General features: G+C 45.3%; 1 protein-coding gene across 1 annotated transcript in view; it reads left to right on the top strand.

The window, feature by feature from the left end:
- Window positions 1-7,168: 7,168 nt before the first annotated feature.
- Window positions 7,169-14,832, top strand: part of RSPO3 (R-spondin 3) — an 86,341-nt gene continuing 78,677 nt past the window's right edge. Inside the window, exon 1 of the mRNA XM_065401868.1 lies at window positions 7,169-7,265. Within this exon, the coding sequence (XP_065257940.1) occupies window positions 7,169-7,265 (97 nt within the window). The remainder of the gene's footprint in view (window positions 7,266-14,832) is intronic.

A 14,832-nucleotide genomic window follows, 5' to 3' on the forward strand; every position in this document is an offset into this window, starting at 1 on the left:
CTCCTCAGGGCAGCTGGTCCGGGGCAAGCTTGGCCAGTCCTCCTCAGGGTAGCTGGCACGCGGCAGGCTGGGCCAGTCCTCCTCGGGGTAACGGCTCCGGGGCAGGCTGGGCCAGTCCTCCTCGGGGTACCTGGCGAGAGGTAGGCTTGACTGGCGTGGGGGTGTAGCAGGCGGCTCTCAGCCTGCGGTGATCTCCCAAGCGGGAGCTCGGCCCGGGACATCTGCTCTCTCTGGCGGTCTGGGCCTCACTGAGTTCTGCTGGCGGGCTTTTATACTTTCGGGTCGGGGCCGTGACCTCGGAGGGGCGGGCCCCGGACCCGGTGGCTCCGCCCACGCTGGGATTGGAGGAAGGTCGGCCCTGTCGGAGACGGAGGGGTGCCACACCGGCTCACTACAGCCGCAAACTCACAAAAAACCTGACTCTTGTTCTGGAATAAGTGTCCACGCAGGGAATTATAGTAGTATCATTACATCTGTTTATTATTTATTATTTGTGTTATTGTAGCAACGGGGGGCCCCAGTCATGGACCAGGACCCCGTTGTGCTAGGCATTGTACAAACACAGAACAAAAAAAAAGTCCCTGCCCCAAAAGAGTTTGCATCTAAGCATAAGAGGAGACATATGAGATACAGACAGATGGGGGAATACAAGGAAACAATGATTTAGCAATGGTTTAATCAGGATAATTATACAGATGTAACTAGTAAAACTTTCCCATGTAGACAAGCCCTCCGTTTTATTTAGGTACTGATAATGAGGGCTCACCTGCTTGCACTTTCTTAACTGGGCTGCTTACTAAGCATTCGTACTACAGAATCTGCCCACGTTTCCCCAAAATACTCTTTTATTCTTACATACCATAAATCAGAAAGTCAGCTCATTTCCAATAGCATCTAGATGGCCTGACCCCAAACCCACTGACACTGATGGAAAGACTTGCACTAACTTTAATGGGCTTTGGATCGGGCCCAAAAGTGAGGAACACTCTGAGCTAACTTGCTAATTTAGGGCCCAAGGCTCCAGATTTTACACAGGCAAAACTGCCTTTGGCTTCAATGGGCTTTTATTACAATGACAGAAGTGCAGACATTAGAGATGGGAAAAACCAATTAGGTCATCTAGTCTGTCTCCTGCCAATGTAGGATTGTTCCCTATTGTACATTTTTACTAATACCCTGTCATTACATCTGTTAAAATGTCTAAAGTATAAGTTGCTTTTCAAAGACTGCAGGACTGGAGTTTTAGGAACCAGTTTATTTAAAAAAAGAAGTGCAGCAAACAAACCATCGTAGCTCGAACTTACTTCAGGTAAATCATTTCTCATCACTCATTTCTTCCAGTTTATTTAAACTATGAGATCATAATTCCCTATTTGTGATATTAACAGCTATTGAGAATGCTTGCAATGTTACAGTAGATTAAACTCCTAAATTGAACATGACTCAGGAACAAATGGGTTATTTTAGGAAGCACACACACACACACACACACAACCCTAGTTATTCCCTTCTGTGTGCTTCCCAGCAGCATGTCCAGGTTGCTCTGTTTCTGTCTTGTTTAGTTTGTAAAAACTCTGGGACAAGGACTGTTGTTATTTTGGGTCTTGTGTCACCAAGCCAGGGCCGGCTTTAGGAAGTGCGGGTCCCAATTCGAACATTTTCGGCGGGGCCCTGGCAGGGATGACTAACAAAAAAAACCCAACCATGTAAAAAAAAACCTTTCATTTCTTCCATGTATTATTTACTTTCCATAACTATATAAATAATAAAATTATATATTATGTACATTGTGTCATATATGCTGTTGATCGGTTATTAATGAGCTCCGTTTCACATGTGTGGGTCCCCACCACTCCCTGGGGGGTGTGCACATGTGTGGGTCCCAGCTGCTCCCTGCCCCACTCATTGAAGCAGGTGTGCAGGGTTACTGCCCTGGGAACTGCAGGGCACCAGTGGACATGGGGCTGGCTGGAGGCAGGGCAGGGGCTGACTGGAGGTAGGGTCTGGCTGCAGGCAGGGCAAGGGGTCCAGGGCTGGCTGGAGACAGGGGTGTGTGGGGCGGGCTTCAGGCAGGGCCGCAGGGGAGTGCAGCAGGGGTTGGCAGGGCTGGAGACAGAGGAGTGCAGGACTGGCTGGCTTCAGGCAGGGGGGTGCGGCAGGGGTTGGCTGGAGACAGGGCAGGGGGTGCGGGGCTGGCTGCAGGCAGGGCAGGGGGTGCAGGGCTGGTGCAGGCAGGGCAGGGGGTGTGGGGCTGGCTGCGGGCAGGGGGTGCAGGGCTGGCTGGAGACAGGGGCTGGCTGCGGGCAGGGCAGGGGATGCGGGGCTGGTGCGGGCAGGGGGTGCAGCAGAGGCAGCTGGAGCTCCAGCCTTTAAATAGCCCCCAAGCTCCCCCGCTATCCCAGGGCTCTCAGGGGCTATTTAAAGGGCCCGGGGCTCCCCTGCTTCTACCGCCCCGGCCCTTTAAATAGCCGCGGGAGCCCTGGGGAAGTGGCAGGGCTCCAGCGGCTATTTAAAGGGCTGGGGCGGTAGAGGCAGCGGTAGCCCCAGACTTTTTAAATAGCCCCCAGATCCCTGCAGCCCTACCCCAGGGCTCCAGCAGTGGGGCTCTGGTCGCAATTTAAAGGGCCTGGGAATTGCCCCCTGGGGAAGCTGGGCCACCCCAGTACGGCGCACCAGCTCTTGCCAGTACGCTGTACCAGGGCTTGGGCGCGGGGCCCGATTCAGGGGAATTGGTTGAATTGGCCTAAAGCCGGCCCTGCACCAAGCATATTGTCAGTGCTTAACAAATAGTAATAGCATATGTGCTGGATTGTGACTGGGGACTTACCCAAGGTGTCCTGCAGCCCTTACTCTCTTTGGTGAGCATTACTCACTAAAGTAAATGGAGTAAATTCTCACCAATGTGAGTGTGAGTTGCACAGTCTTAGCGCAGTGAGCACACCTGAAAAGGAAAGAAAATTATGGTTCATACAGTAGGTTTTATTCCCCTTGGGACTAAGCATCAAAATTACTCTAACTCCTTCATTTCTTGTGCTCTCTTCTTCTAAAAGAAAAGACAAGTTGATGGTCCTTTTGTTCACTTTTAGGCAAACTGTCTATTTCCAGTGTGGCAAGGAATGACAGAGGGTCCAAATTCAGCAACCCTTGTTCAAGTGGGTAGTTTTTGACCAAAATATTTTTAAAATCCAAAATATCACCTAGTAATGGATTTTTAAAAGAATATCATGATTTTAAATTCTTATTTTGGATGTAATCTGAAAATCTTGATACCGGCTCCTTTTTATTCCAAGATAATTTGAAAATCTAAGCATGTCAATATTGCATAAAATGGAGCCGTTAACTGTTTTTAAGTCTAAAATTTATATTTGTTTTATATCAATAGAACATTCTTAAATAAATGTACAGTAATATTTGCAATTTGGAAATCAGGATGCTATTCCTCTTTTGATTACAAGATTTATTTTCATTTAAAAAAACTACAATGCACAGCTGATGTTGGAATCCACTGCTGCTGGTTTTAATGATAGATCAATAACACAGCAAGCTGAGAAATCTTTCACTTTCCTGAAGCAATATGGGTCCTCAGTCATTTTTTTTCTTTAATAAAGTCAAAAGTACACACACGCACGCACACACACACACTAGGAACTGCATGTGTTGGTTTCAGTTGCAAAGAAATATTACATTCAACTCTCTTTGCTGTGTATTCTTCTGACTCTTCATTTCATAGGACCTTGGCCATAGCAGCCTTTTAAAAATGATTCGCCTCATTGCTTGCAGCCGCACCGGCTCTGACTCTGTAGGCACCCTGTACGGCTGCCTAGTTCAGCACCCAGGCGTGCATGTTGGATTTGTGTTATAATTGATGTCAGCATGAACTTTGCCATTGATAGCTCATCATGATGAATGACATTAAGGTAAAATCTCATGCCAGACTTTCCCTCTGGCACAAACTCCTTCCATACGCGACAGCCTGACACTAGCAATATAAATCTTATCATTTTAGCACATAACTGCAGCAATTGGTAAAAACAGTCTGTCAGAGGAGTTGGTTTGGAGCGGTAACCTGGCTCTCTACACATTGCCCACTAGCTCAGCTTCCCTGTCTCATGGACTCTGGGCGGTCTTTGCAAATCCCATTTCTTTTCAAGTTAAGACCCAGCTTTTTCTCGCTGGTCTGTGACTCTGAGCCTCTTTTTCCACGGCAAATCATCAGATCTTGCTCCCCGCGACTCCTATGTTACCTCTGATCACTCGTTCTCCCCAAAACTAACCAATGAACCTCCCTTCTCTTTGGCCCTACGACTACACATGAGGATATTGTGTCTTGCTCTGCGTCCATTTGCACCTACAGAGTGTGGTCTGCTGGGTACGCTTGTGGGATGCTTTGGCTTGACACGTACAGTATCTGGGAAATAAAGGGGAAGGGTAAATATTCTGGGGAATCTGTGTAATGCTTCTTCCATCGTATAACAGGGGCAGATGAGGGAATCGGCTTGAGGCAGACGAGCTCTGGTGAAAAGAGTTACTCTGATTGTCAGAGGAGAGCGGGAATGTACTCCCTGTTTATTTAATGTTTTCCTTATGTTTCCTCGAGGATCGTTTATTTTTTGACATGCTTTCTCTGCCCGGTGGCGCTAACGCTTCTGGAGCTGAGCTGTCGCTCTTGCTGCAGGTTGGCTCGAATGCGTATCCCCTCAATTCTTCCCAGGCGTGTTTACTTACATCCCACCCGTCTGGCTCGTCCTGAGATTTACACGCATACGAAAGCTTGTATCACAAACCAAAGCCGAACAAAAAGCGAAGGCCCCTTTCTTCATGTGAGCGTATGTATCCCTGAGGCTGTCCATTGAATTGCTTTTTTTAAATTTTATGTCTCTCTGGCAATCTCATCCTATCCGGCTCAAGTATCCTGGATTAGAAAGACTTTCCCTGGAGTCCTTTTCAAAGGGAGCCTCCCACAGACCTTGAAATCCCCCACATTTTATGGTACAGATATTTAACAACTCTGTGAGCGGGGCAAAGGCAGACGGAGAAAAACAGTTAAAATGGGACTTTTATAAAGATCCCTGATTTAATCAAGTTGTTGTAACTGGTTCTCCTTTTCAGAGACCTACAGATAGATAATATGCAAAGCGAGCAAGGGAGTGGTATGTTGCAGCCTTTCACAGCCCTGACCTCACAGGAAAAAAAAATTCCCTGCAGTAGACAGTAGATATTATTCTGCTAAATAATAAAATGAGGTTTTAAAAAGATATGTATAATCTTGGTTATGTTTGGACTTTTAGCCATCTAGTAAAGGTCCCAACATATCTGACTGAAAGGCAAATGGGATACAAACATGCATGTTTAGTGGGAAATGGTCATATGTATGCAAAAATAAACAGAGAGTAACATGTTCCCGCTGAGAAAGCTTGCATCAAACCATACATATTCCAGGTGTTCTGTTTTTCCCCAAGCTAGCAGTCAGTCCCAGCGCGTTCCCACTGGGGTTCAGACTTTGAGTGCCATGTTATACCAATCAGTTAAATGGGCACATGAGGTTTTTAACTTTGAAGGTTTGTGGAAAGAGACTCCTCTGTGTCTCCTAATGATGATTGTTTATTGAACTAAACCTCAACATCATTAATAAGAAACGCTCTTAAAGGGTCGAGAGCTCAAAAAACTATTCCTAAAAAAACCCCAAACAAACAAACAAATAAACAAAAAAAACCAGTTACCTTTCCTAATCGTAAAAGACCTCTGTTTTCGAGGCGGAGAAAACTGTGTGTGTGAATCAAGTCCCTTCTTTAAAGGGCCCTATGAGGGGGGAGGGGGGGAAAGTCTAATCCAATGTAAACTAAGTCGGATGGGAAGAGGCAGAACATAACACTTAAATCTTGAAGGACATTTCTCTGCTACTGAAATCCTGCCAATGGGGTGCTCTGCTTTGTCACTCTGCCAGTATCCTTCTGGAACTGACAAAGCAAGACGCTCAGTATTTCCAGAGAGGGAAAAGCAGCATCTCTAGTGCCCCCCAATTATCTTCCTTTTGGGGCATCTTCTGAGGCAGGCTGTGGTGAGGGCTGGTCGCTCTGGGGAAGGAGGCAAGACACAATGGCATTTCCAACGAGAGGGTGCTGGGCGCACACCCACACCCGCGCGCATCTCTCCCTCCCTCTCTAATCTCAGGCAGACCAGTCAGGCGGCGATTGGAGGCTCTGTTTAGGACTGCCCCACGGCCTATTGGAGTCCGCTTTGCACACTCCATGTGGGCTTGAAAAATCCCACCGCGGAAGGGGGGGCGAGAGAGGGAGGCAGAGAGATTGCAGTCAGCCAGCCCAGCAGTGCTGCCAGGAAGGAGGCTGCAAGCAGGGCGAGGTCCCCTCACGGTGCAGCAGAGGGAGGAATTGCTGAGGCGAGCTGCAGCTGCTGCCTTTTGAACCCAGAACCGCGGAAACGACCCTGGTTGTCTAGATCCTTCAACCCCACTGTGCTCTGGGCAGTCCCGGAGCGCTCCTCATCCTCGCACCCCAGCCTGCGGCTGCTTCAATTCCCTATTGCGCTCGCCCTCGCCTGCCCCTGGAAGATGCTTTTGGTGCAGACTCCTCTGTGAGAGCCATAGGGGAATCTTTGACTCCATCCTGCGAGCTGCGTGGCTTATTCACTCCCGCCCCCCGACAGTTGTTGGGTGCTCTGGGTCAGTTCTCCTGTACGGAACCCCCGCAGCCTGTGCGACTCTCCCCGGGAGAACTTCAGCAGACTCAACCAGCAGCTCCTGCATGAGGCGTGGGGGGGGGGGGTCAGTGGCAGCCAGGAGAAACGGGGGGTCCCCACCCCACCTACCCATGGAGGCTGTAGCCGAGGAACTGAATGTGAGCTAAGCAATCCTTCGCTGTAGCGGAGTTTGAGCCCCCCCTTTTCCCCCTTCAACGCCGCACCCCCTAGAACCCTGCAACATGCTGCCTGCCTTTGCAACAGCATGGACCCTCGCCGCTGCTTCAGGGCTCCTTCTCCTCGGTGACATCCCTCTGAAATTTGCAGAAGACAATTGTTCGGACAATTTGAAAGTGCAATAGAGGAGGAAGGACCTGGATCTCAGTGGGAGACATCAGTGCAGGTATCTCTACTGCGGTGTTATTCCCCACCCCCCAAAAAAGAAGAGAAGGCGAACTATCCCGGGGTTACTATGCAATTGCGACTGATTTCTTGGTTTTTTATCACTTTGAACTTGATGGAATACATTGGAACCCAGCACGCCTCCAGGGTACGGCGACAGGGAAGAAGTAAGTGCGCAGAGATTTATACCTGCTAACGTCTAGTCCCTTCCTCTGCTATTCACCTGTTCGGTAACCTCCTGTCTCCCCAGATCCTGCTGCTCTGGCAAAAGATATAGCCAGGCACAGGAACTAAACTAACCCTCCGGTATTTCAACCGTTAGATTTACTGAGACTGTAGTCCTTTCCTGTAGTTCATTATCATTATTATTATTATTATTAATTATTATTAATTAAGGCTGGTCTGGGAGGTGATGTAACGCGTGGGAATGTTTTTCTTTCTAAAGGGGAAAAAAACCCCCGAATATCCTCCCTTATTACAAGTGGATCCGATTAGCTCAGAATTAAATTGCAGTTACCTTTCTGGAGCGATCGCATTACCCCACCCCCCTGTCATCACTCAGGGATGAGGAAAAGGACATTTTTTCACTCCCGATATGGACTTACCCTGTTGCCTTCTCAGGCATCTTTAACATCACCCGTCCAGCGGTGAGTCTCTGGTGCTGGGATGCAGTTTGCTCACCGGCGATTTTGACCTGATACTTGTCCTTAGTCATCAAGATTTTTCACCTGAGTTCTTGAGAGTCCTGCCGAGAAAGACCCTAGAGTTTTTGCACCACGATTTTTTCCTAGAGTACTGAGGAGACCCCTGTTTCTAGCGTTAAGCTCGCTATAGTGTGAAAACCCCTGGAATGAAGAAAGTTAATTTCTGCCTTCTTATCCCGACCCGTAACAAATCAAACAGGAGCCACATGGCCTTGGGGTGGGGTGGGGGAGATCTACAGGGAAAGTCATGGAAGAAGCGCAGCTGACGAGAGTAGGTGCGTAGTGCGCCGAGAGAGGATGGGTTTGCAATGCTGGGCGTAAGGCGGATTTTGAGCGCCGCATTGTTTTCCCGTCCAGGTTAAACTGTTCTCTTCATTTGGTTTGGCCAGTAAGGAGCAGAGCTCTTCGGGGTCAGAATCCAGACTCAAGGCAGAAAAAACCAACCAACCAATCAACCAGAAAACCCCTTAGAAAGCAGCTTGCAAAGAGGGGCCTGCCCAAATCTTGGACAGTGGTGGGGAGTTTTATAGTTTTCTTGGATAGTCTTCTGGGCCAGACTTCTCCCAGTCTACACCGTAGGGGCGTTAGGATCTGATCCAGAATCAAGGGGAGCCTTTCGATTGATTTCTGTGGGCTTTGGATCAAGTGTCTGATTCCCCTCAGAATAAACTCCCACGAGATGGGGAAGGAGGGTGTGACTGACAGGTCTGGAAAGGCCAATGCTCGCAGAAGAGAGTCAATTAGCGTAGTAAGGACCATTCTTCTCGCTCATTTGTGCCCAGGTCCCCTGATCTAGAGCGAACCCGGCTTCCTTTGACACTTTCTAGCCACGCTGCTTGAAACGGGCTGCTTATTTCTGTCTGCCCCGACAGCTCCTGATATGAGGGGGGAAGTGTCCGAACACAACGGCCGCCTGTATTTCATCAAACAGTACACGGGGTTATTTCCTAGCTTTTGCTCCGCTTTCCCCTCTCCACCTTGGCATAACTGTTCCTTGAAAGCTTCCATTGTATCACTGGCCTCTTGAATGCGAGCTTTGATTCACCTAAAGTGCCCTTGAAACGTAGCTCCAGAGTGACAGCCCCTAGGGCTGAAGTCTGCCCAGTCCCCAAGGCCGCTCAGCGAGGGAGCAGGGCGGGCAAAGTAAAACACATCAGGGCGCCCGATTTATTATCCTTGGCGAGGGAACGGCTCGTGTTCTGATAACTCCCCACCCACGCCTGGAGCTCCTAGCGGGCACAGTCCCAAAAGGAGAGGCTGCCCTCCACAAATCAACCAGCTTCAAGCCCGAAGCAGCCTCCCTCTGCCCCGCCAGACGAGAAGGTGGAAGGAGAGATCGGTTTAGGCTGGGGTGGAAGGGAGGGGAAGAACACCCACCCAGCTCAAACTGCCCCGACGGGCTCAAACCCTGGGATCTCACCCTGGCAAGCTCCCATGGAAATAAGGACTAGCTCAGGGAAGCCCTCGGGATTTGGCCTATAAACACCCAACACTTGGTCCTTAGCACTGTCTCCTGGGCTCCGTGCATTTGAGCCTCCCGTGGGTCACTCGCTCTGTCGAGTGGGTGGGAGGCTGTGTGCGGGTGGGAGCCTCCCTGAGGCTTAGGCTGTATCTGAGTCTTTAAACTCTCCCGGGGGGAGGCCTGGCCTGGCAGGGGTGGGGTCGGCTGATGAGCACTGGGGACCACTGTCTGTTCTCTTTGCATGCACTCGCTACACCGTGTCCCCCTTTGTGAGGAGTGGGGGTGCTTAGGGGGCTGTCCCACAGAACTGAGGTTCCGGGCTCATAGTTTCTTTCTCCTTTTGGGGTGTGGGGGGGAGAAGGTTGAAGGTGGGGGCAGTAGCCACTGGGCCAATCCCAAGTGTCTTTGCCTTTCTCCCTCTCTCTGCACCTTGCCTGCGTTTTCAGGCGCTTGTGCTGAGCTCCAATGCCGGGGGAGGTGCGACCCCTTGTGTCCTCTGCAGACACAGACCCTCTGCAGGTGCAGTTGTGAGCACGGGGCGTGGGGCCAGATCTCGGCTATCGCCCCGCAGGCTGCTGGCTCAAGAGCGACCGAACAGGGAGGCGGTAGTGTCCACAGAGCGGCCCCAGTCTGATCAGTTCAAGGGCCCGATTCTGCTCCCATTGAAGTGTTGCTGCTGATTGCAATGGGGGCAGGATGGGTCCCTAGGCGCTTGTCGCTGGAAAGAATAAAGGCGAGTAAAGCGATCAGGTGAGGCAGAACAGCTGTTTACACCACATGATGGAGATTCATTTCTTGTCCTTTGGACAAACTAATCAGGGAAAGCAAATTGGGCAAAGGATTTACATCAAAGGCGGACCAGCCCACTGGGTCTTCGTGTTTCAGTAAGGGCCCATATTCCCCAAGAGCCAAAGCCATAATTTTCCAATTCGAGTGCCTAAAATAGGCTACTAAATCTCTGCTTAGGCACCAAAATAGGAGTGGGCTTCTTTATAAAGCACCTGTAGCTCCAAAGGGATTTGTGAGTGCTCAACACTGTAGAAAATTGGGCCATTTTTATTAGGAGTCCATGATAGATTCAGCTGCCTAACTAGGTAGCCAGGTTTGAAAATCTTGCTTCAGATGTTTGACTGTACAACACAAATGATTTTTTTTAAAGAATGGATTCATTTTTGTAATTTTTCATAGGTCTAAAATGCCATAGTTAAACTAGAGACATGCTAGAGAGCTCTTTAACATAGCATAAAAAGATCAAATTGGTGGAAGTTGAAGCTAGAAAAATTCATACCAGAAAAAAGGCATACATTTTTGATAGTGAAGATAATTATCCATTGAAAGAGCTTACCTAAGGGATTCTCATTCCCTTGAAGTCTCTAAATCAAGATTGAGCATCTCTGAAAAATCTGGTCTAGTTCCACAACCAGTTATTGGGTATAATGGAGGAGCTACTGGGTGAATGTATAATGTATGTATTATGTAGGAGGTCAGACAGGATGATCAGAATAGTCACTAGCCTTAAGACCTACGGTTTGACACTAGTGAATCTTTGAACTTGAAAATGATTCAGTGTGGATAAGGAAAACAACTGAAAAACCAATCTGTTTAGTCCACATAAGATTTGCTCTAGACTTGCCATCTGCTTTACACTTCAGGGAAGCCTGATCTTTAAACCTGTTATTAGGAAAGCACTTTCAAAATTCACTTTATTATTTTTTTAAACAAAGGACAGAATACTTACAAACTGTAAATCAATCAATCAGTCAGTATACCTGTATTTTCTCCTTTTATTAAATATCCAGACCACTTTATTAATTACATTTTAGATTTGCGCTTTTTAAAAACCAGATAATTCAAAATATGTTGGGCCAGCTCCTCAGTTGGTGTAAATTGGTGTAGTGCCACTGGTGGCAACCGAGCTATGCTGCTTTATAAACAGCAAGATCTGGCCCTGAAACTCTAACTTATTTTATTTAGTAATACAAAGCTCTGTAAAGTGTTTTTACCAACACAAAAGCTTGATCCTGCATTCCTTGCACAAGTAAAACTCCCACTGAAGTTAATGGAAATTGAGAGTGTTCAGTCTATTTCATGATCTAGTTAAATGCCCCATCCTGCAGGCCTTAGAAAGACAGAACTCCCATTGAAGTCAACAACAGAGTGTGGACAAGGGGCCGGGTCCTAATTCAGACATGTGACACAATGGATAACAGTTCAAACACGAAGACACAGTTAGCAAAGGGATCAGTTGTTTTTATTCTGATAAGAACACTAACGGTTAGCAAATTAAGTTGTTTATTCAGGCTCTGCAAGAGAGATTAACTTGATCAGAGTGTAGACTGACAGATAAAATAACATTATAAACATGGCAGTAGATACAGAATTTGCACAAAAAAGAATAGGATTAGGCAAAGTGAGTTATAAATTCAATGATTGTTCCACGGACCCTACATATGGGACCAGGGATATTTGTTCTGTGTATAAGAGGCAGCTAATGATATTGTTGTGATGCACAACTGACATGCAGGTGTGGATTAGTGGGACATCCCTCCTTCTTTTTTTTCTTCACTGGTGTGATTGTATGTTCACAACAGCTAGTGATTATGTAGAATTGTAGATCTCCCTTCAGCGGACCATAGTAACCATTGTTAATTGAGGCCTCAGTCCTGCAAACACGTATGCAAACATTAAGTACATGAGTAGTCCCACTGAAATTAATGGTGCAAAGCAGGATTGGCAGGAGCAGAGCATGGCTGCATTTCTACACCAATAACAAAATTGTGACACATAAAGGAATTGCCATTTAAAACACTCCAGCATTTTGTTGTGTATCTGCATTTTTAACTCCCTCACTAGAGGACATCATTCATGTGGAAGTAAAATGTACATTTTATGTTTTTGACAATAAAAGCTTCTACAAAGCACGGTGTGATTTAAAAAAATGTGCAATTGCACATTGGAAGATTAATTTATTTGAATAGATATTTCCACCCACCAAATATTGAAATACATATTTTTTTTAAAAAGCTAGAATGTATTGAGGTTAACATGGAAATTTGACATGGCCTTCACAGCTGTAATATGCCACAGGTTCACTATGCCATAGGTTCTGTCATTGTAGAAGCTTTATGCTTATTAAAGAAAGAAAATAAAGGTTGTTACACCAACATTTTTAAACAGCGATTTGACAAGCAAACAGCCACCAGGCAAGCTGAATCTGTCCTTGAGTGGGATTAAATTATCCATTGTGCTTTTTCTTTCAAAGTATACTTTGTGTGCTCACCTGATGATGTTTTCTCCCTGAGGATTGTACCATTATATTGGCAGAGTAAATGATTTGCTGATGACAAGTCCATCTTTTTTTGGGGGTGTGTGTGTGAAAGTATATTCCACATTTTTTGGGGGGGTCAGATCCTGTTCCTCTTGAGGCAGACAACAGAATTCCCATTGTGTTCATTAGAAGCAAAAGCCAACCCTCTGTGAAAGACCCATAGCAATGTTTCATCATACTTTCATGAATCACAGCCATCTTCAGCAACAGCCACATTTAAAACAATAGAATATATTGCTGAAGTCAATAGAAGTATTTCTTCCCCAACATTCTAAGCATGATTTCTTTGGCTTGATTAGTTTCCTGTTTTATATATATATATACATATATAAATAAGTTTTTAATATAGTTACACGTCATGAAATTATATGCATTATAATACTGCTGCTTTTTAAATCCCAAAATCTATCCCAAGAATAGAGAATCAGAATGAAGCAATCATAGTGTCAACATAATAGTGTGTAGTTTGAAATTTAAGTTACTTGCTATAGTTAAAATTACAATTGAACTGAAAAAATATTTATATACTTACAAGTTCTTGATCCCCCTGAAACAAGATCGTGTAACAAGATTTTTAAAAAGCCTCCATCTTGCATCTGAAATGTATTAAATACTCTTTTTACAATGGTTTTAGAGTTTGAACCTGCTTCCATTGAAGGCAATGGAAAAACTTGAATTTTCAGTGGAGTAGGACTGAGACCTTAGTCTTCAAGACCTCAAGAAAGGATTTTGGGTTTAGGAGAAATCCTGTATTTGGGTACTTGCAGAGTTTCCCAACCCTTATGTGGCAGTTACCCAGGTAGGAGGACACGAGGCTCTGTCCGTTTTGTATCTATGCTTGTAGTACATCTGGTAAGCTGAACTTTCTCACACATGTAAAAAAGAATAACGATTTTACCACTTTAGCCCATTGTACCAACTCATCCACTGAAATTTCCACTGATGTCAATTGATTTAGCTCAGTGATGAATTTGTCCCTTTAAGAATTGATATTAGTGTGACCAATCCTGAAGTCCTCAGTCAGTTTTTACTGACACTTCTTACTCTGGCAAAATTCTCACTGAAGGCAATGGAAGTTTTGCCTAATAAAATAAAAGTAAGAACTTCAAGATCTGGCGTATTCATTATCCATTGCTTAGCCTGTTTGGATCCTTTTATCTGTGAATAATACAAACACTCTTCTAATTTCGCCATAACTATCACCCAACCATTCACTGAGATTATTGGGGTGTCCAAATTTTAATTTTTATCATGTTAGGACCAACGGCCACTGGGAAATCTCATCTGCTAATATCCAGGGATCGCATAAGAACCTTTTTCCCTGCCCAATATTTGAGTAAATTGCCTTATCTTGGCCTTGAAATAAATTATAAAAATGTAATAGGCTGGTTAAAGATATCAAATAGCCGATAAAAGAAAAGTTTCTCTCATTTGCAATTTTGGAATGAGAGCGAAACAGCATCACTTTGCAATCTTTGTACCCAAATTATTCATAACAAAATGCTCTTATCAGATAACAGGAGGTAGCTGAAACCATACACAGTTATATTAAAGTCTGTCTGCCTGCTGTTACCACAAGGAATGCCTCAGAAAAAAATTATTCTGAAGAAATTCCACCATGCAAAAACAGTCCAGTTTTTCAAGAAATGCTAAAGTAATGCTTTGTAGATAATTTAAAAAATTGGACTTTTGGCAATGGGAAAACTTTTCATACTGGGCATTGAAAATAATTAATTAATTATTAGACACTTTGTCAAAGTAGAAAATTCCAACAGGATTTATTTAAGATTGCCTTAACAACAACATTTTTGTAGCAAATAGTAATCAGAGTCATATATAGTACTGTTGTTCAAAAAAATAAAAATAAAAATAAAGAGAGAGAGAAACTTAATTGTATTCTATAACAAACTGGTTAATATATATATTTTTAGCCGGTGCATTTCATTACTAATTTTTGTGATGAAAAATAACACACATCAAACTAAGGAGCCTCCTCATTTAAGCCCCTCCAGTCATGAAGAACAATATCACTACTAAGGAGACTGAGACTGCAGCACCAATGAAGTTAATCAGAATTTTGCTTTTGACTTTGGTTGACTGAACCCATCCTGGTCTCCACAGTAGTATTATCTTACGTTGGTATGTTACAGACTCACTGAACAAAATAATGATTGGTGACAACAGAAAAAAGTATATATTTATATTTAAAAAATGAAAATAAAACCCTGAAAGATGTGTCT

Source organism: Emys orbicularis, chromosome 3 (genome assembly GCF_028017835.1).
Source record: "Emys orbicularis isolate rEmyOrb1 chromosome 3, rEmyOrb1.hap1, whole genome shotgun sequence".
Taxonomy (NCBI): Eukaryota; Metazoa; Chordata; order Testudines; family Emydidae; genus Emys; species Emys orbicularis.